General features: G+C 38.1%; 1 protein-coding gene across 1 annotated transcript in view; it reads left to right on the top strand.

The window, feature by feature from the left end:
* ELP4 (elongator acetyltransferase complex subunit 4) overlaps positions 1 to 22,781 on the top strand; it is a 265,396-nt gene that overhangs the window by 78,060 nt on the left and 164,555 nt on the right. The window contains exons 6-7 of the mRNA XM_027837873.1: positions 3,510 to 3,594; positions 11,074 to 11,262. Coding sequence (XP_027693674.1) covers positions 3,510 to 3,594; positions 11,074 to 11,262 — 274 coding nt within the window. The remainder of the gene's footprint in view (positions 1 to 3,509; positions 3,595 to 11,073; positions 11,263 to 22,781) is intronic.

The following is a 22,781-nucleotide window of genomic DNA, read 5'->3' as shown; positions in this document are numbered from 1 at the left end:
CTGTGACCTTCCACCATCTCCTCCCTACCCCCCAACCCCCAGCCAATTCTTATCTGATCTCCTTCCTTGATTTTTTTGTAGCTAATTTCTGTCAGTCCTCATGCTACCAGTCTGACCATTCCTCACACTCCTGGGCTGGGTCATCAGTCATCTCCCACTCACTGAGTGTGGGTATCCCCAACCTCTGCCCTGTACCCTCCTCTCTTCTTTCTTCATACTCTTTCCCTTGGAAAACTCATCACACACACCTTTCCTCAGGGGTTCAGTTATTATCGCTATGCAAATTACTACCCAATCTATCAATAAGGAAGATGATAACTCAGATTTATGTAGCATTTCAAATCCTACACACATTTTCTCATTTGATCCTCACAACAATCCTGTGGTTACTGCTAGTATTCACCTCCTTTTATAGATGAGAAAACTAAAGCTAAGAGAGATTAAGTGATTTGTCCAGTCACACCTAGCAAGTATTTGAAATACCGTTTGAATCCAGGTCTCCATAACTAAACCTCAAGCTACAAGTCGTGACACCACACTGATCTTTCTCCTGAATTCCACTGGGTTGACTACTTGCTTGACATCTTGCCTGTGGGCATCTCAAATTCAACATGTCCAAACTGGAACTCATTATCTTCCTATCACTAAAACACCCTTCCAAAATCCCCAATTGTTGTAGAGACCACCATCGTCCTTTCAAGCACTCAGACTCAGCCTTGACTTTTTTTTCTCTCAGCCCCCGTGTGCAATCAGCTTCCACTTCTTGTCAGTTCTACTCCCACAGTATGTCTTACATCTGCCCGCTTCTCTTTACTCACAGGGCTACTGGCTCGGTTCATGACCTTTTCATCTTGCACCCATGTGTTATACTTGGTCTGTGAATGCATCTCTTGTCTTTCCACTCCATCCTCCTCATGCCTGCCAAAATGTTCCTCCCAGCACAGGGATGTCTTCAGTGGCTCCCTCTTGCCTTTAGGATAAATGACAAACTAACCAGTTTGGCGTTTAAAGGCTTCTCTAAACTGGCTTCCGCTTATCTTTCTTGACTTGCTTCATAGCATTCCCTTTGACACACTCCACGTTCTAGCCAAACTGGTGCACTTGCTGTTCCCCGGAGTTCACTAACCCATTTCCCCACCTCTGTGCCTGGGATGCACACTCCTTTCCTCTCTCTCTCTCTCTCTCTCTCTCTCTGTCTCTCTCTGTCTCTCTGTCTCTCTCTCACTCTCTCACTCCTTCACTCCGCCCTTTCTCTCTCCTCTCTCTCTCTCTCCTCTCTCTGTCTCTCCTCTCTCTCTTTCTCTCTCACTCCTTCGCTTCGCCCTTTCTCTCTCCTCTCTCTGTCTCTCCTCTCTCTCTCTCTCTCACTCCTTCACTCCACCATTTCTCTCTCCTCTCTCTGTCTCTCCTCTATCCTCTTCTCTTTCCTCTCCCTCTCTCTCTCTGTCTCTCTTTTTTCTCTCTTTCCTTTCTCTACTCTTTCTCTTTCCTCTTTCTCCCTCCCTCCCTTCCTCTCTGTCTCTTCTTCTCTGTTCTCCTCTCCTCTCCTCCTTTTGCCTTTGTTAGTGCTCTCTTTTTCCTCCCTCAGATTATCTTGTATACATGTTAAATTCCTCACCCTCCATTCCCCCACTCCCTCCTCCAGAAGGTAAACTTGAGTACAGGAACTCTTCCTGTCTTTGTATCCTCAGAGCCTGACACTTAATAGGCACTTAAGAAATGCTTATAGAATTGAAATGAACCTACTTGAATCTACTTAAGAATGTGTGACTGTGGCAGAAGCAACAGATATTGTTTGTGGTGTAGGTAATACAGCATTCCAGGATAAAAATACACAATATCACACCTAATTTTTATCCAGACAAGTAAAAATAACACAATAAAATGCATACTTAGAGGAACCTTTTGTGTATGAGGAAAGCCTTAACAGACTTTGTCTTGTAAATATATGAACTCCTAATGACCCATGATCAGTAGTCTTGAGTTCATTTCTGCTTCTTCAGGGAGAAAAGATGCCCTAAGTATTTCATCTTTTATGGCCTAGGCTCTCTTGGACCAACATTTGAATTTGTAAAATGACTAACTCACATAGAGATACAAACTGCAGCATAAAAATAGGTTGGGTTTGTTTTTTGCTCCTTTTCAAAATTTACTGGCCCATAGGGGAACTGAACCCATCATATTCAAAAATTAAGACTGTGTTCTAGTCAACTGAACTCACTAACACAGACATACACAGGTTAATATATAAAATCATGATGTTATTGCCCATTAGAGATGTTTCCTCCCAACGACGTTCTCCTTTTCACTTTGTTTGCAAGTAGAGCTTCCCTTTTGAAAAATGATAGCTGCTGCTACCTACAGGTACCTTTATTTACCTTTCTTTTCTGTGTACACAGTATTTTAACAGAGTAGTAAACATGTTTTCATTCTTCACTGCTCCTTTTACATTCAGCAGAGGCTAATCTTTGCGTATGTCCCACATCTTTCTAGGTGTCCAGCTGTGGATGATAGCCAAATGTTAATCGACAATAATGGCCTTTATAGAGTTGTTCAGATGTGTGTGCTGAGCCAGCTAGCCTCCAATCTCCTCACACTAGTGCAGTCTCTTTATTATATTGGCTAGCTTTTCCGATCGTGTCTCACTGCTTTACACATTAGTCTGTCTTTGAAGCATTTCTTGTCTGCATGATTGTTCTATGGCTTTTCACCATAAAGCAGATACTTGGGGTCCTGTACCACAAAATTGCTTAAGTGCACATGGAACAGCTATTCTCCAGAACCTTATTAACTTAGTCTTCACAATGCTTATAAAATGCTTCAAAATGCTAACAGTAATGAGAAGAGTTTCCATGTTTATGAGAGAAATATTTGTAATGTGAATAATTTTAGACTGTATGCCAAAAATTTACTATCCTAATAGTCATATGTGTGTGTATATGAAAAGAAAGGAGGAAATATTAAATTCACTGGAGACTGTGCCTATTTTTCTTCATTTATGCTAAAATATCAAGTTATTTAATTACTATTATTAAAGCAGGTTGTTGTGAGAAAATTAAAACTGCTAGAAGATGAGCTCAGGTGATCGGGACATTGATCAGGTGTACTTGGCATAGCAGTTCATTAACTATGTGTTAATTATCTATGATTACTCCTGAAATGCTGTAGTGGTTTCAGCTTTTAAGTTGCTTCACTAAATCATTAATTTTCTAGGAGGTAACTGAGCCTGACATAATTAAGCCATCTTAGTCTCTGCAGATTTTTACCTTTCCCAATGTATCAGGGGCACTGAACTAGTTAACATGAGGCAATTGCAATTTGTTCTCAGAATATCTTCATTTGTATTTAGGATCTTCACAAGTATAACTTTATTCCTTTACACCTTTTACTTAAATGCTAAACTCATTGTGGCTCAAGAACTGAAAGATCACCTAATACTTTTATTGACTTTTGTGTATGTGCTGTGCAATCAACTCATTTATACTCCATGAGCTGTTTCTTACCCACAGTGCTCTGACCCATGGCTACACAAAGCTTCTTCACTCCATCCAGAGAATCGTGTCTGAGGAAGGATTCGACGGCTCCTGTCCGCAGGTACCGAGCACCTTCAGTGATTTCTGTAATCACATAGAGAATGTTGTTTTCAAAGCTCTCTCTAGGGGTGGACCCAGAAGGTCCTGGAATAATCAACAGTGAACAGGCTGTTTCCAAGCAGAGATGACGTAAACAAGCAGAGCAGAAACTGCCATGATTCCTATGTTAATGTGCATTTGGAGTCTTAACTCTGTTCTCCCTGGGTACAAGTAGGATGTGCAAATGTACTGTCAGCCATAATTACTTGCAAGTGCCTATTGGCAGCTACTAAAATAGATAAGTTACTATATTTAAAAAATAAATGCAAGAGGCAGAACACTCTGGAAGATTTTTTTTTTTTTATATTTTACTCAGGACTTCCCCTCAGAATTCCCTTTATACTCAAATTAATCATCTTCAAAGTTTTATTTCTCTTTGTGTAAATCTGTGGATTATATTACTGAATTTAAAAATCATGTTTCTCGTTTCACTGTAAAAGAAGCATTGTAAAATATTTTAAAATGTAAATGTTCAGAAGGCTTAAATTTAAGCATTTATTTTGGGAAGATCTTCAGAATTTATATATATATATATATATGTATACATATATATATATATATAAAACAAATGAAAGGGGAAACTTATTTCTAAATCCCATTTTCACCCAGAATTCTTTATTTCTGTTCTATTCCATCATTTAGATGCTTACTATAGCATTAAAATTCTGTTGTTTAGGCAGTCATATTTTCAGAACATCATGATTTTTTATTAGTTCAAATAAAGAAGTCCTTCCTATATGAATCTCAAGGGGGAGGGAAAACATTATTAGCTATATATGTATATATATACATTCTTCTAATTATCATACATATATATGCACACACACACTATACACAGACACATACATACACACATAAACATATATATTCTTCTAATTTATATAGATTAAAATACATTTGTGAACTTTACTACCCCACGCCACACACAGTTTAGTGCTTTCTTTGTGGAAGAATATGTAACAATTCAGTGTCCCACTTTGCCGTGCAGTTTGAACAGTGGGTTCGTGTTTGTGTGGGTTGCTCATTACTTACACATATCAATAGAACCACATTGGAGATTTTTTTTTTTTGCCTGATGATTTTCTCTGTGGTAGCCGATGTTTAGAGTAATTTTGTTTTGCCCATTGTTGCTCCAGTTTCCATCTCTGCTAAGATTTAAGGGCACCATGTCCCCCTTTGGTGGCAGTGCCCGTCTGGAGAGGTAAATTGGTCCCTGACAGGCACCTCTCCCCGACGGGCTGTGGTAACCATAGTAACAGGCATGTCCTAACAGTTCCCACAGTACAGTGGGCCGAGCTGCTGCTCCTCCAATAGGATGGCAGGTCTGAAAGCAGGAAACTTTACAGCGTGCAGAAAGCAAAGGCGGCAGCAAAGAAGGTCTCTCTGTCTCTCTCTCTCTCTCTCCTTCTGTCTCTCTCTCTTTCTGTCTCTCTCTCTGTCTCTCTCTCTTTCTGTCTCTCTTTCTCTCTCTGTCTGTCTCTCTCTCTCTCTCTCTCTTTCTGTCTCTCTCTCTTTCTGTCTCTCTCTCTTTCTCTCTCTCTCTGTCTCTCTCTCTCTTTCTCTCTCTCTCTCTGTTTCTCTGTCTCTCCCACCCTTCCTCCTCCTTCTCCTCCTCCTTCTCCTTTCCCTTTCCCTTTCTTCTCACAACCCCAGGAGCTAGCAGTAAGCAAGCTGCCCCTGGATTGGAATGAAATCATGTTTATTTTTCTTAGATGTTAGGTGTGAAAATGTCTTTACATTCTAGAAAATATTTATGTGTTATACAAAATATCATAATTGGCTGACCATAATTTGAATATTGTTTTGATTAGCAAAAAAAAATCCCACCACTACCGTAATCATTGACTTTCATGAAAATGAAAGGCACAGAAATCTTTACATTGAAAGCTATTAAGCTAAGAATAATCCATGGAAAGGTTTCTCATTTTATCTCTTTCTAAGTTATGGTTAATTTTGAGGCCAGTTTTCCAGACAATTAACATAGAGATTTTTTAATCTCAATTTGTTTCTTTCTCAGAAATTTTAGATGAGTTTTAAGAGTTTTTTCATTTATCATTTGCTTCTTCAAGAATCATCATTCTAATTTCAAAGTAATTTCCTAAAGCTTAAATTCCTGCCATTTTAGAAATTGAAAATGCCTATTTCCTCTTCAACTTCACCACTCCCTCCCCTCCCCCCCAGCAAAACCCAGCTACTTAGAAGAGGACATATAGATTTATTTTCCAAAGAAAAGAAATAGGAAATATTTAACACAGCCAGTTAATGAGAGAGTGCATTTCATCAGTGGAAATGCATGGAGTGGACATATTTACAAACTGCCGTCATAATTCAGTTTAATTTTAAACTATGAATTAAGACTATACAAACAGTTCACAGTATAAATTTAAAAGCACAATGAAAACACAACGTTGGAATTAATTTAACTTAATATTTAACCTAAAGAGTTCTAATAATTTAAATAGAACTCAGTTTCACAGGAACAATTTTTATGACTCTTGTGCTTAGCTAATTATTTCATTCCATAATAGCAAGCATGACTCTCATTAATTTGTAGTGTAACATAGGGATAATACGCCTCAGAAATTTTAAATTGATGTTTTTTCTCACTGTTAACTGCCTTCTTTAGACCAAAAAAAAGTACTTTTTCTAATGTTTTTTTTATCACCGTGCAAGTCTGTTTCATTGCAGGGATAAATGTGTAACCCTACCATGGCCTCTGATGTGATAGTTATGCTGTGGGGAGCTCTGATTAGAGGTGTGGAAGCATGTCCTGAAAACATCAGAAACCTCCTGGATTATCATTTGGCTCCTTAAAAAGAGCATCTACTTCTGTATATTTTTAAAGTTGTAAAATTAATCTAAATATTCCTTTATCATTATCATAGTAGACATGGCTATTTCTTCTGAATCCTTATCCTGCTTATGTAATATCCTGTCCCTTCCCCATAGCATGAATTCACTCTTGACTTATATGGTATTTAATTGCTATGCCAGTCATTCATCTCTTGGTTTAGTATTTTAATTCTGCTCTATATTTGTCCATGTCAGGGTATCTTGCTGTGATTCCAAGGTTTTTGAAGTTGTTTTCTACATTCAGTGCTTAGTATAAGCAGCATGTTCATTTATACACTTGCTAAGTATTTTATATTGATAAAGGTGGTTATGATGATGATAATGATGGTGATGATGGTGATGATGATGATGATGGTGATGATGATGATGATGGTGTTGAAGATGATGGTGATGATGATGGTGATGATGATGATGGTGATGATGATGGTGATGATGATGATGATGATGATGATGATAGTGATGATACTGAGTTAATGACTTGGATGTGACTTTATCAGACATAGGCACAGGTATTAACAAAGTGATGCTGCCATCCCTTAATTATACATTTTACCCCTACCCTTCAGGCTTATTCATGGCCTTCCTTCTTTGCTTCCCTCATGTCTCATTTTTGTTTTGGAGACTCCAAACAAAACTACAGTTTCAGTGTGTAATATGAACAGGAATTCTTGATGATCTCAGACTCTGCTCAGATTTTGAAGAGTTACTTCTCCCCATTTTTCCCAGCCCTTCCACCAGAAATACCTTTGAAATTCTAGCAATTATCAGCAAACACCCTTCCAAGGCCCTTTCAGTGTTACAGCAGTGATCCAGTGACCATCCCTAGATGTGACTTAATCACAGTGTTATCTGTGCTTGAGTCACTGCGTCCAGAAGCTACATAGAATTACCATAAATTGCTGGGTTAAAAGTGACTTTTCTGTGGAACTCTTTCTCTTTATTTGCCCTAACAACAAAATCCCTCGATATTTGCCACTTGCTGGAAAGCATTAGCCCATCCATTCTATTTACTATAAGAGGGCACCTCGTATCTGTAATAGCCTATTCTAGGCTTACCATAGTACCCAGAAAGGAAGATTGGAGAAAGACCATGGCCGAGGCTCAGTACCCATGCATCCCTGGGGTGCCTTCCCAGGATGGATTTAACCCCTGCCACTGTGACACAAGCACATTCCTTTGATCTTCTCTAAACTACAGAATCCCTTCCCATTGTTGAAATGTGCTGATGACTCCTTTTCATCTTTTCTCTCCAAACTAACTTTTAAACCCTTTAATTATTATTGCTCTCTTCCATCCACAAGATACTGACTGAATAAAGTAGAACACGCAGCTTGCCTACTTGTGAGTTCAAGGATCAGGTTCATTGGGCTGAGATATACCTGTTGGAAGAATTAAAGAATTTAATTTCATAGGATTTCTGCATCATTTTGAGTGGTTCACTTTGATGCAGAAGTAACTGATATCTTATCGTGGCCTGGTGGTTAAGGTGCTAAACCAGGAATGTCTTGGGATTTCCCTGTGTTTGTTTGGATCACCATGCCCAGAGAGAGCTGACGTCCTTCTGGGTGCTAGAAAGAACTTAGGATTGAGAATCAGAGGAGCTGAAAGTGAAGCTTCATTCTGCCATTTAATATCTGTGTGACTTTGGGCAAATCATTCAAGCTCTCTGGGCCTCAGTTCTCTCAACTGTAAAGTAATGGGACTAAGTGGAACCTCAGCTTTCTTGCAGCTCTAAATCTATGATTCTTTTTGCCTCCTTAAAAACTATGCCTACGGTGATAGCACTGAATTCGGAATCAAGGAAACTGGTTTCACATTCTGGACCCCCTGTTTTACTAGTTACACGACATTGGGCAAATCACTTCACCTCATTGAGCCTCGGTTCCCTTACTTGTAAAATGAAAGCTTTGGACAAACTACCCCTAAGGTCCCTACCATCTAAATTCTAGAAAACTTAAATATCATAGAATATCAAGCCTTTGTTTCTAGGTAAAACATGTTTAAATAACATGTTCATTTCATTTTTTTTTCCTGTCAGAATTATACAGATAGCTTTCTGAATGTTCACCCTTGGCAGATGTTTATTTTTATTCACTCCAGGTTTTTCTTGAAAGTTTTATGACTAAAATAGCTCATGTAAGCCTTTGCAGAAGTATCTCCTTTGTTAGAATGGCATAGATAGTTGCCCCACACCTGACAAGTCAAAAGTTATTGGCCCTGGCAAACAGCATGGGTCACCTCTATGGGTTGTGAAAACCCCTCTTCCTTTTGCCAGGATCTTGCTGTCAATATGTAAAATACCTTTGGGTCCCAGCTCTGGGATTTTTACTTCCTAAGGCACAAGTCTGACCATAAGAATTTTTACTTACCGCACTACTTAGAAACCCTCAGTGGTTCTCTGTTGCCACGAGGTTAAAATGCAAACTCCTTATCCTAGCATTTCAAATCCCCTCCTGTCCGGCTGCCTCCTCCCCTTCCTTCCTCCTTGTGCAGCATTCCCCCCTCATCATCTCTGCTCTCCAGCCCTGCTGTTCCCCAGATACATCGAGCTAACACTGACCCCCACACATTTGCACCAGCCCTCGCTGCCGTGCCTGATGGATACTTGCTCCTAATCTCTGTCAAGCAGGATACTCCTCTCCTTTCAGGCTCAACTCAAGGGCTGCCTCCTCCACAGAGCCTTTCTCCTGTCTCTCCCTCTGTAAGCTGGGCCCCATCTACCTGCCAAAACTCATTGGACCATCGATTTGGAGCTGGAAGGATGTTAGAAGGCTCTCTGATCCAATACTCTCATTTTATAGATGGGAAAAATAAGGCTGAGAGAGGTTGTGCCTAGTCCAAAGTCACAGAGGAAGCAGGTGACAAGGGAGGGTTTGGACTGATGTCTGTGGATTCTACACTCAAGGGTTCTTTCCCCTGCACCATTTTGTCTCCCCATGTCTCCCTCTGCTCAAGAAGCTCCGGTTCTTCCTTATTGCCTTTGGGGAGAAGCTGGCTGTACGGTGGCTGGAGCACCAGGCTGGAGTCAGAAAGACCCAAGTTCAATATTGACTTAAGATACATTGCCATACGACCATGGGCCAGTCACATAACCTCTGTTTGTCTTAGTTTCCTCCTCTGTAAAATGGGGATAATAATAGTACCCACATTGCAGGGTTGTTGTAAGAATCAAATAAGAAGACATATGTCAAGTGCTTAGCACAGTGCCCGGCACATAGTAAGCACTGTATAAATGTTAGTGAGGATGATGATGATGATGATGATGTCAAATACAGACTTCTCTGTTTTGTATTTAAAACCTGCCTTCCAGGCTTACTAGCCATCATTCCCTTTCATGCACTTAATGGTCCAGTCAGTCTGGCCAACTTGCTGTCCCTTGCCCATGACCCTCACGGGCTTTCGGAAAGCTTGTTCCCCTTCCAGAAGACAGTCCTTCCTTGCGGCTGCCTCTCAGAATCTCTGGTCTCCTTAGACACTCAGCTCAGACACTACCATTTCAATGAGACCTATCTTGATCTTCCAGTGCTCTGCTCCCCAAAACACCTGCCAAAATACCTTGCATTTACTCCTTCTGTCTCGATATGAGTGATACATGTTGTTTCCCCTGATGTAAGTGCCTTTGGGGTCAGGGACTTTGATTTTTGATTTTGTATACCTGTCTCTTAACATAGTGCATGCCACTTAAGAGGTGCGTAACAACTATTTGTTGAATGAGCAAATTTAATACAAATTGTTTGTAAGATCCTGGAAGTTTATTTTTTTTAATTACTTCATAACAATAAAGATAAGATTGAACCTTTTCAGAGATAAAGAATTAAGATTAACCTTCCCTCCCCCAGACGCCATCACTACCATCAACATTCAGTTATAATAGAATACAGTGAAAAAAAGTTGTGGTTAAATAACACAGATTTAGCCAAGAGCTTTCATGTTTTAATGTAAGAACTTCAAAGGAATTAATCTTGAAAATTCTTATTTGAACTTTCCTTCATTGTTTTATGTGAATTGTAAAGCTAATACAATTTCTTACCTTTTTATACTAATAGAGATTTGATAGTTACATTCATATTTTTAGAAATAATTAACTTTCAAAAGGGGAAAATTAATTTTATTCTCATAACTTTTTATAGTAAAATATTAGCTATAATAAATGTTGTTGTTCAATCATTTCAGTTGTGTCGGACTCTTTGTGACCCCGTTTGGGGTTTTCTTGGCAAAGATAATGAAATGGTTTGCCATTTCCTTCTTCAGCTCATTGTACAGATGAGGAAACTGAGATAACAAGGTTAAGTGTCTTGCCCAGGGTCACACAGTTAGTGTTGAGGTCAGATTGAACTCAGAAAGATCAGCTCTAATCCCGGCGCTGTTTCCACTGCACTACCTAACTGCCTGGCTTTAATAAATACCTGAAGCAAACGGATTTTTTTCAGTACTTTGATCAATTAATTTTTACATTATACCTCACTTTTGATTTTTGATCCCAAGTCTTTATGTAAATAAAACAGTGTATTCTGACACATGTAAAATAAATATGCTCCTTCCAATTAATCAAAAGATTAAGAAATTACTTTCTTCCATTGTCTTTTAGAAAAAACAAAAAAACATTTTAAGAATTGGGATTCAGAGTCTTGGCTCACCTTTGTGGGGAGATGACATCTGCTGTGCTGACACCCCTGAACATATGCATAGTCTTACAAGATTCCTGTATGTCCTCCGTGGTCTTCTCAGAATGTCCCTCTCAGCCTGTGTCATCACAGTGCCATCACATCTAATTCAGGTAGGAAAATGAAGAATTTTTTAAATTAGTTGTATATTTTTAAACTAAAAAAAAAGAAGCATTAATAGATATTTAGTCAAATTATTGTTTCACATTATTGTCACATTGTTTCAAAGGCCGTGTTTCTGACGTTTTAGGTTGCTGTGATAGTAAAATCTCTTATAAATTATGTTTATCTCCAACCAGTGTTTAGCACAGTGCCTGACACATAGTAGACACTTAAAAATATTTATTGGTTGATTGATGATTGATTGGTGATTGTTGATTTGCATATTCTTTCTTCAATGCAATAGCAGATTTTAGATTATTCAAGTGTGGCAAACACCTCAGAGTAATGCACCATTTCTTCTTCCTCATCAACAAGTAATGTTCCAAAATTCCATTTTAATGACATCTAAAGATAAAGGAACCTTAGACACTTAAAGGAGTTTTAGTGGAGCTATATTTTCATGCTATATTATACCCACCTAAAAATTCTTTGCTGGTTGTGAAATGCTGGGGAAATGGCAGAACTTACTGGGGAAATACTGGGAAGACAGACCAAATTTTGCAACATAGATAACAGAGTAAATTAAAAGGTACTACAAAACCAGAGAATCCTTTGATATTTTTAAGCCAATGACGTAGTTGTATCATTTACTAAGTAAATTAATGGCAGGGCTCGTGTTCTTTAGGCATGCTTTATAGCATCTCAAAAGCTTAGGTACATTGTGCATCGTAATTGAAATAAGAAGTCAAATTGGGGGGAATAGAAGGACTTTGCACCAGTAAACATATGCCATAGAGAACAATCTTGCACTAGAAAGAAATTAAGTCACTGAATTAATCTTATTAATCTTTTAAATTTCTCATTTGCCATCACTGAAAAATGCTATTCTTCTGTATCTCGCAATACTTACCACTGGTTGATCATGTTCTTCCAACTGATTGGTTGATTTCCGTAGCTCTGCCCTCATGTACGTGAGTTGTAGAAAGCCCTTAGAGCCACCTGCCTTGTCTCATCCCCACCAACCTCCCTACTGTCACTAGCATCCAACTCCCCTGGTCTTCCTCTGTAGCAGTCTTAGGACATCCAAGAAATCAGACATAGTTTCCCATCAGGAAAAGATTGGAAACCATTGGCATAACAGTTCTCAGAACCAAACTTTCCTTAGTCATCAAATTTTATAATAACTATTTCTACCATTCCTGAAATATGTCCGTGTTTAAGGAGATGTTTTGTCCCTTACAGGCCTTAGAATGGCTACTTGTGACCTTCTGGTGGATAGTGCTTTCATTGGCATGAGGTCATTATCGTTTATGACTGTCACCCTAGTTATATTTTCATTGTTGATTTTCTTCATAAGTAAAAAGTGGGGTCCTGCCCTACCACATTTCTTAAACAGTCACCGTTTTAGTCCATTAAGTGGATAAATTGCTTCTCTACACACTTCCCCTCAGCCTTTCCCCCACCCCTCTACTCCCCACAATAAAATCACCACCTACTAGCTAACTTATCAGTGATAAGTGTCTCCAGACTCAGATGGTGACTCTGCTATACTGCTGAGTCACCTCACAAAGCCTTTCCTATTTAGTGGGACCTGCCAAAGTTGTCAGTTTGCTGGCAGAGCCTTTAAGTACCAAGGTGAAGAGCGTGCCATAACAAGGCATCAAGTGAGTCTTTGATGTGGATCTTAGCAGAATACTAAATTTACATACTTAACTAGACTACGTTAATAGACTAAATATGTCATTTTACTTCATATAAGATGTCACTTGTGATTTTTTTTCCTGTTGTTTACCAGTGTAACTAATAGAATCAATATAGTAGTGATATGCCTGTTTTGTTTTGTTTTGTTTTTTACCGTCTCTCTAATAATGATAGCATATGTTTTTAGGGCTCATCATGCCTACTAATATCTTTGCATGTTATCAGCATTTTTCAATTTGTATTTTTTACTATTCTACTTAATGAGAGGCAACACGGCATAGTGAATAGAAAACTGGCCTTAGATCCAGGAAGACCTGAGTGCACACACTTCTTCTGACACACTGGCTCTGGAGCCCTGGGAAGGTCACTTACACTTTCACTGTATTCGCTCCTCAGCTCTCTGAAGACTCTCACTTGTGGAGAAGGTGTGACCTACATTGCTAGAGTGGCTTTCCTCATCCTGGAGTTCCCTATACCAATGAAATTACAAATTCATCCCCTCTTCCTGATTCTATACCTAACGTACCTAAATTCCTGCTTTTGTCTAATTGATATGGTGCCGTGTTCTCAATTTTCTTGTCTAGCACACATCGTGTGACATCCAGATATCATGAATTTTTGTCACATTTGCAGTTCAGCAAACCTGAATCACAGTGAACAAGTTTTTGAATCAGTCAGTCAGCAAGCATTTATTAAGTTGTTAATAAGGCTCAAATGCTGTGCTAAGCACTAGAAGTAGAAAGCGTCACGTTTCTGGAACAGTAAGTAGACCAGTAGGCTGAATTGCACAGCGCATGGAGGGTGGGTCATATGTAAGAGGACTGAAAAATTAAGATGGGCCTAGGTGGTGCCCAAGATTTAAATGCCAAACAGAGGAGCTTCTATTTGATCCTAGAGGTAATAACCATTGGAATTTATGGCAGGGGCCAGGAAGATAGAGGTAGGGGTCACATGGTTAGACCTAAATTTGAGGAAACTCTTCGGCAGCCTTGTGGAGCATGGGTTGGAGTGGGAAGAGACTTGAGTCAGTGAATCCAATTAGAACTTGCTGTAGTAGTCCGAGAGAGACATTATGAGGGCCTGTACTTGCATTTTCACTGTGTTAGTGGAGATAAGAGGACATATATGAAATATCTTGATTTGGCAACTGAATGGATGTATGGGGTAACCTAGAAAAAGGAGTCAAGAAATATACCAAAGTTGCAGACTTGATTGACTGGAAAGATGGTGACCTCTACAGAAATAGGGAAGATCAGATGAGAGATAAGTTTTGGGAAAAGTTAATGAATTGTGTTTCAGACATGTTGAGTTTGAGATGACTATAGGACACCATATCAAAATGTCCACAGGCAGTTGGTGATGTGGGACTGGAGCTCAGGGAGGCCACTACTGAAAGAACTGAAAAGTATCCATATGGAGATGCATATTCTTGCCATAGAAGAAGCCAAAAGTCAAAGAGGTTAAGCCAAATAGAAAAATAGCTCACAGGTTTGGGATTAAAAAAGGAAGATGGCCAAAGATTTGGAGATTATTCAGAAGCCTTGCACTTTCTTCAAGAAGACAGTTGGTAGGTGTGTGAGCTTGACATAGTGGATAGAAAACTGCTTCTGAGGCAAGAGGACTTGGGTTTAAGGCATGCCTCTGCCACATCCTGGTATGGGCACACCGAGCTTCACATCTTAGTCCCCTCGGAGCCCAGGCAGGCCTCCCCTGACTCCAGATCTAGCCCTTTCTTCCACTCTGTCACTTTGGCTCCCCACTCTTCTAGGTCATTATCTGTTTTAGCATTTCCTGAAAATGAACCTAGGGTAATCTGCTCACTGACCTGGAACAAAAACTATGACTGACTGTTGGGGAAAGCTCTATTGCAGTCAGTCAGTCAATAAACATTTATTATGCACCTACTGTGTGCCAGGCATTGGGCTAAACTCTGGGGATGCAAATAAAAATACAGTCTCTGCCCTCAAGGATCCCATGGCTGGAGGAACACAACATGCAAACAACTGTGTATCAATAAGATATATACAGTATAAATAGGGAATATTCAACAAAGGGAAAGCATTAGAATTGATGGAGGACAAGAAAGATTTCCTGTAGAAGGTAGAATTTTTGCTAGGATTTGAAGGAAGCCAGAAAGTGAAGATGAGGAGCGAGAGGATTCCAAACCTAAAGGATAGCCAGTGAAAATAACCAAAATCAGGAGACAGAACAGCAGGAAGTAAATGTCACTGTATCCCAGAGTACATGGGGGTGAGTAAGGCATAAGAAAATTAGAAATGTGGGAGGTAGGGGAGGAACAGGTTATGAAAGACCTTAAATGTTAACCAGGACAAACTCCCTCTACCAGTTCAGACTGTTACCTGCTCTTCCACTTACTCTCTCAGAGAATTTCCTAGTACAGAGAGGTTTTCTTTACCCTAAGGCTGGCTCCATAGTCACCATGCTTCTCTACCTCTAGGTTTAGACCATGTAAGTGTTATTGTGATTAATAAAATATAAATTCATTTAAGAGCATTTCTGAATCACATAGTAGCTTTTAATTTTATTATTATTATTATTTTTATTTTTTGGCTTTTTTGGTGAGGCAATCAGGGTTAAGTGACTTATCCAGGGTCACACAGCTAGTAAGTGTCAAGTGTTCCTCCTGACTCCAAGGCTGGAAATCTATCCACTGCACCACCTAGCTGCCCCACATATTAACTTTTTATCTTGTATTTTTTCAATCAGTGAGAGTTCATAAAATCCCTTGAGATGAAAATTATTCCTGATACTTAAAGTATCTTAAAGATACTTAAAGAGTGTGGGGCCATCATCCTAGACTAAAGTTGTTGATATTGTTTGTACACTTGTTTTTATTATTCAGTCAACTAGCACTAATAAACTCCTACTATGTGCTAAATGTTGAGTATACAAATAAAAGTAAAAGGCAGTCCGAGCTAGCAAGGAGCTCACAGTAGAATGGGGAATACAACTTGTAAACAACTATGTACAAATAAGATGAATCCAGGATGAACTAGGGTAGTCTCCCAGGGAAGAAACTAAAATTGAAGAGGACTGGGAAAGGCTTCCTGTAGAAGGTGGGATATTAGCTGAGTCTTGAAGGAAACCAGGAAAATCAAGAGGCATGGGGGAGAGCTCCTTTAGAAGACAGTCATCACAAAGTAATTAAATCCTCATTTGTATTGATTATGGAAGCTTTTAACAGTGGCGAGAATTATTCGATGCTGCAGTAGAAATGATAGCTTAGATGTTGTATTATGAACATCAACATTACAAGATAGCTGACCATAGCTAGCCAAATGATTGTTAAACACCACCACTTTGGAGCTCCAGCAGGAATACCATGAGATCACTAATAAATAAAACTAAGAGCTGGTTTTATGAAAAAAACAATAAAATAGATAAACCTTTGGTTAATCTAATAGGAAAAAAAAGAAAACCAAATTACTAGTATTAAGAATGAAAAGGGTGAAACTACCACCAAGTAAGAGGAAATTAAAACAACAATTAGGAATTATTTTGCCCAACTATGTGCCAGCAAATTTGACAATCTTAGTGAAATGGATATATATTTCCAAAAATATAAATTGCCCAGATTAACAGAAGAGAAAGTAAAATACTTAAATAACCCCATCTCAGAAAAAGAAATTGAACAAGTCATTGATGAACTCCCTAGGAAAAAATCTCCAGGGCCAGATGGATTTATATGCGAATTCTATCAAACATTTAAAGAACAATTAATTCCAATACTATATAAACTATTTGGTAAAATAGGTAAAGAAGGAATCTTACCAAATGCTTTTTATGATACAAATATGGTGCTGATACCTAAACCAGGAAGAGTCAAAACAGAGAAAGAAAGTTATAGACCAATTTCTCTAATGAATATAGATGCAAAAAATTTAAACAAAATATTAGCAAATAGATTATAGCAACTTATCACACGAATAATATACTATGGACCAGGTAGGATTTATACCAGGAATGTAGGGCTGGTTCAATATAAAGAAAACTATCAGCATAATCCATCATATCAACACCAAAACTAACAGAAACCACATGATCATCTCAATAGATGCAGAAAAAGCTTTTGACAAAATCCAACACCCACTCCTATCAAAAACACTAGAGAGAATCTTCCTTAAAATAATAAATAGCATCTATCTAAAACCTTCAGCAAATATAATATGTAACGGGGACAAGCTAGAAGCATTTCCAGTAAGATCAGGAGTGAAACAAGGATGTCCATTGTCACCACTGTTATTCAGCATCTTACTGGAAACGTTAGCTTTAGCAATAAAAGAAGAAAAAGACATTGAAGGCATTAGAATAGACACAGAAGAAACAAAGCTATCACTCTTTGCAGATGACATGATGTTATACTTAGAGAATCCTAGAGAATCAAGTAAAAAACTACTTGAAATAATAAACAACTTTAGCAAAGTTGCAGGTTATAAAATAAACCCACATAAATCATCGGCATTTCTATATATTACCAACAAAGCCCAGCAGCAAGAGATAGAAAGAGAAATTCCATTTAAACTTACTGTAGACATTATAAAATATTTAGGAGTCTACCTCCCGAAACAAACCCAGGAACTCTACGAACACAATTACAAAACACTTTTCATGCAAATAAAATCAGATCTAAATAATTGGAAAAACATCAGTTGCTCATGGGTAGGCTGAGCTAATATAATAAAAATGACAATTCTGCCTCAGCTAATTTACTTATTCAGTGCCATACCAATCAAACTACCAAAAAAATTTTTTATAGAGTTTGAAAAAATGATAACAAGATTCATTTGAAAGAACAAAAGGTCCAGAATATCAAGGAAACTAATGAAAAGAAATGCAGGGGAAGGTGGCCTAGCCATTCCAGATCTTAAATTGTATTATAAAGCAGCAATCATCAAAACTACTTGGTACTGGCTAAGAAACAGAGTGGTGGATCAGTGGAATAGGTTAAGTATGCAAGACACAGTGGTCAATGACTATAGTAATCTATTATTTGGTAAACCCAAAGACCCCAGCTTCTGGGATAAGAACCCACTTTTTGAAAAAAAAAACTGCTGGGAAAACTGGAAAAGAGTATGGCAGAAACTAGGCATAGACCAAAATCTCACACCATATACCAAAATAAAGTCAAAATGGGTACATGATTTAGATGTAAAGGCTGATACTATAAGCAAACTGAGAGAGCAAGGAATAGTTTACCTATCAGATCCATGGAGAACAGAAGAATTCATGAGCAAACAGGAGATAGAGAACATTACGAAAAGCAAAACAGATAATTTTGATTACATTAAATTGAAAAGTTTTTGCACAAAGCCAATGCAACTAAGATTAGAAGGAAGGTAGAAAATTGGGAAAGAATTTTTACAACCAGTCTCTCTGATAAGGGCCTCATTTCTAAAATATATAGAGAATTAAGTCAAATTTGTAAGAATACAAGCCATTCCCCAATTGATAAGTGGTCAAAGGATATGAACAGACAGTTCTCAGATGAAGAAATTAAAGCCATCTATAGTCATATGAAAAAATGCTCTAAATCACTATTGATTACAGAAATGCAAATCAAAACAACTCTGAGGTACCACATCACACCCATCAGAATGGCCAACATGACGAAACAGGAAAATGATCAATGTTGGAGAAGATGTGGGAAAATTGGAACACTAATGCATTGTTGGTGGAGTTGTGAAATGATCCAACCATTTTGGAGAGCAATTTGGAACTATGCCCAAAGGGCTATAAAAATGTGCATACCCTTTGACCCAGCAATAGCACTTCTAGGGCTATATCCCAAAGAGATCACACAGATGGGAAAAGGACCTACATGTACAAAAATATTCATAGCAGCTCTTTCTGTGGTGGCAAAGAATTGGAAATTGAGAGGATGCCCATCAATTGGGGAATGGCTGAGCAAGTTGTGGTATATGAATGTGATGGAATGCTATTGTGCTATAAGAAATGATGAACAGGTTGACTTCAGAAAAACCTGGAAAGACTTGTATGGTCTGATGCTGAGTGAAGTGAGCAGAACCAAGAGAACATTGTACACAATAACAGCCACGTTGTATGCTGACTAATATTGAAAAACTTAACCCTTCCTGGCAATACAAGGATCTAAGACATCTCCAGAGGCCTTGTGATGGAAAATGCTATCCACACCCAAAGAAAGAACTATGGAAGCCGAATTGTTATTTTTTTTTCTCTTCTGTTGAGTTTTGTTTTCTCTTTCTGATGGTTCCTCCTATTGGTTTTAATTTCTACTTACAGCATCACTAATGTGAAAATATGTTTAATATGATTGTAAATGTATAGCCTATATCAGATTTTGCACTGTCTTGGGGAGGGTGAGGAGGAAGGGGGAGAAAAAATTTTAAACTCAAAAGCATATGGAAGTGATTATTGATAAATCAAAATAAAAAAATTAAATTAAATTAAATTTTAAAAAAATACCATCAGATCGCTCATTGTTTTTTTTTATTTCATTGAGTTTTTGCAAATGGGATTTTACATGTTATGTTTAGCTAGTATTTGATGTTATTATCATTTTCTTTCCCCTCGTTGTGAGTTGTGTGAAGTAGTGACTCTGCATACTCCTTGTGGGACTTTCTAAGTCATGATGCTCAATCAGGAATGACTAAGGCTTTTGAATGGTAGTTACAACATATATCTTTTCTTGAGCTATTTCCAGGGCAAAAGAACTTGGACGACGCTTTGCAAAATTATATCGTTTTTAGAATTTTTTCTTTAACCCTCAAATGCCTGGAGAATTCTTCTAGATTAACAGTTTCTCCTATTGTCTGTGAAACATTGCATATTAAATTGGTCTGAATAAACGCTCCCTTCTGTCTTCTTCAATATAAGCCGAATTCTTAAATGAGATTTCCTTGAAAGCTTTTTTTTTTTTAAAGTTCATTTGGATTTACACTGGAAAAATAAAGACCACACTTAATTTTACATATCAGAGATGGGAGAAGGATGTAGCTTATATTCAGACCAATGCAATATTTCTTAGCATTTGTAATATTTAAAAGGAAGGATACTAATGGTACCCCTTCCTCTAGATATGTCCTTAGTGTTGTAGTAGGAAAGGGACTATCATCTTGACAAATTTAATCTTTCCAAGTGCTTACTTTGTGTTGCAGCAGAAACTCATTCAACTGGTGACTTCTTCCTGCTAGTAAATACCCATATGACTGTGACTTCCGAGTAGAACCCTGATGACTGGAAACACAAAAGACATATCATACCGTGGAACAGTACGCTATTGCTTTGGTCTGGGAGCTCACAATGTTCAGTCCTTAGAATAGTGAAATAGGATCTAGAACTGGGAGGGATCTGAAATTGTCTAGAACAATGCCTTTTTTTCCAGAGAAGAAAACCAAGAAACAGAGAGGGGCAATAACTTATCACCCTAGGAAGTAGAAAAGCCAGGACTCACCAGCAGATCTTCTGCTTCCAGCTCCTGTGTTCGTCTTACTGCAGTCACCTAGTTCTACATGTATTTCCCTTTTGATTGTTTTGGTATTGAACAAAAATCCTTCACTGTTTCACCTGCTTGATTTTTATTAAATAAGTCCTAATTCCATGCCCAAAACAAAAGTTTAGGCACTGCCATATGTGTTGCTTGGATTGATCATTGGATTCAGATTCAGAAATCCAGGCTTGATCAGTGTGTGACCTTTGACATTTATTTCACCTCTTTTAGACTCATTTTCGTCATCTGTAAAATCAAGGATTTGGATTAGGAGCTCGCCTATAAGATCCCTTCTAGCTCAAAATGCAAAGACTGTGAACATTAGTACATCTTAATGAAATGTATGTGCCGCCATTTTGGAGACTTACATTGAAAACCAGGGATTTCAATCTGTTGTGTTTATCTGATTGCTCTCATTTTCTTTATGTTTCTCTTTCCTACTCTCTCTCTAGGTATCCTCCTATCTTCCTATTTTTTTATTTTGAAATGGAAAAATATTTTAGAGCTGAAATTTGGTTGTTTGGTTTAAAATTTTAATATCCAAATAATTTGAGCTCTTCAGAAGAAAATGTTTATATTGCTATCTAATCAGTCATAAATCAGCTAATAAAGCAAGTAAGTTAGGTAAGAGGAAAGTACTTATTTTGAACTCACCTTGACAACAACTAATTCTTCATTTTTTGAAATTCCCTATGTTAAAGTTGCTATTACTGTTTAAAAATTTAAATCAGCAGTTGATGGCTGGCCCCTGCTCCACAGGAATTTCGTCCCTGTTTAATGACTGTAGAAGGGCACAGTATATTAATGTTTCTATCTGATGGCCTGGCAGCATTCCGTTCTGCTAATGACTGATTGATCTGATAATAACACAGTCAATATTTGAGGACAAATTTTTTTTTAAAGATGAAAGCAACAATATGCAAAAAATGGAAGTTGATTAGTTAGCCCTCTGTGGTGGAGATAACTAAAATTAAAAATAATAATTTTTTTTTATCATTTGTTTATTTTTTTTTAACATGTGTTTTTAAAACTTTGGGTTACAAGTTTTCTCCCTTCCTCCCTCCCTACCCACCCTCATTGAAAAGGCAAGCATCTTGGTACAGGTTATAGATGTGTAGTAATGCAAAACACTTCCATAGTAGTCCTGTTGTGAAAAACTAAGTATATTTCCCTTCATCCTATCCTACCCCCCATTTATTCTGTTCTCTCTTTTAACCCTGTCCCTCCTCAGAAGTGTTTGCTTTTGATTATCCCCTCCCCCCAATCTGCCCTCCCCTCCCCCCAATCTGCCCTCCCCTCTATCAACCCCCTGCTCTCTTGTCCCCTTCCCCCCTCATTTTCCTGTAGGGTAAAATAGATTTCCATACCCCATTGTGTATGTTATTCCCTCCTTAAGCCAAGTCCTATGAGAATAAGATTCACTCATTCCTTCTCACCTTCCCCCATTTCCCCTCCACTGTAAAAGCCTTTTCTTGTCTGTTTCATGTGAGATATTTTACCTCATTCCACTTCTCCCTTTCTCCTTCTCCCAGTATAATCCTCTCTCACCCCTTAATTTTATTTTCCAGATATTACCCCTTCATCTTCAACTCACCCTGTACCCTCTATTTTTTTCTCTCCCACTACCCTAATACTGACAAAGGACTCATGAGTTACAAATATCATTTTCCCCTGCAGGAATGTAAACAGTTCAACCTTAATAAGTCTCTTATGATTTCTCTTTCCTGTTTACCTCTTCCATGTTTCACTTGAGTCTTGTATTTGAAGGTCAAATTTTCTATTCAGCTCCGGTCTTTTCCACAGGAATGCTTGAAAGTCCCCTATTTCAATGAATGACCATTTTTTACCCTGAAGGATTATACTCAGTTTTGCTGGGTAGGTGTTTCTAAGTTGTAGTCCTAACTCCTTTGCCCTCCGGAATATCATACTCCATGCCCTCCAGATCCTTTACTTAGAAGCTGCTAAATCTTGTGTTATCCTGATTGTGTTTCCACAGTACTTGAATTGTTTCCTTCTGGCTGCTTGCAATATCTTCTCCTTGACCTGGGAATTCTGGAATTTGGCTACAACATTCCTAGAAGTTGGGGTATCTCTTTCAGGAGGAGATCGGTGAATTCTTTCCATTTCTATTTTGCCCTCTGGTTCTAAAATATCAGGGCAGTTTTCCTTGATAATTTCTTGAAAGATGATGTCAAGGCTCTTTTTTTGATCATGGCTTTCAGATAGTCCAATAATTTTTAAGTTCTCTCTCCTGGATCTATTTTCCAGGTCAGTTGTTTTTCCAATGAGATATTTCACATTGTCTTCTATTTTTTCATTCATTTGGTTTTGTTTTACAAT

This window comes from Vombatus ursinus, unplaced genomic scaffold, assembly GCF_900497805.2.
Source record: "Vombatus ursinus unplaced genomic scaffold, bare-nosed wombat genome assembly UNPS02014822.1, whole genome shotgun sequence".
In the NCBI taxonomy this organism is placed as follows: domain Eukaryota; kingdom Metazoa; phylum Chordata; class Mammalia; order Diprotodontia; family Vombatidae; genus Vombatus; species Vombatus ursinus.
This window is presented reverse-complemented; position numbering and strand designations above follow the sequence as displayed.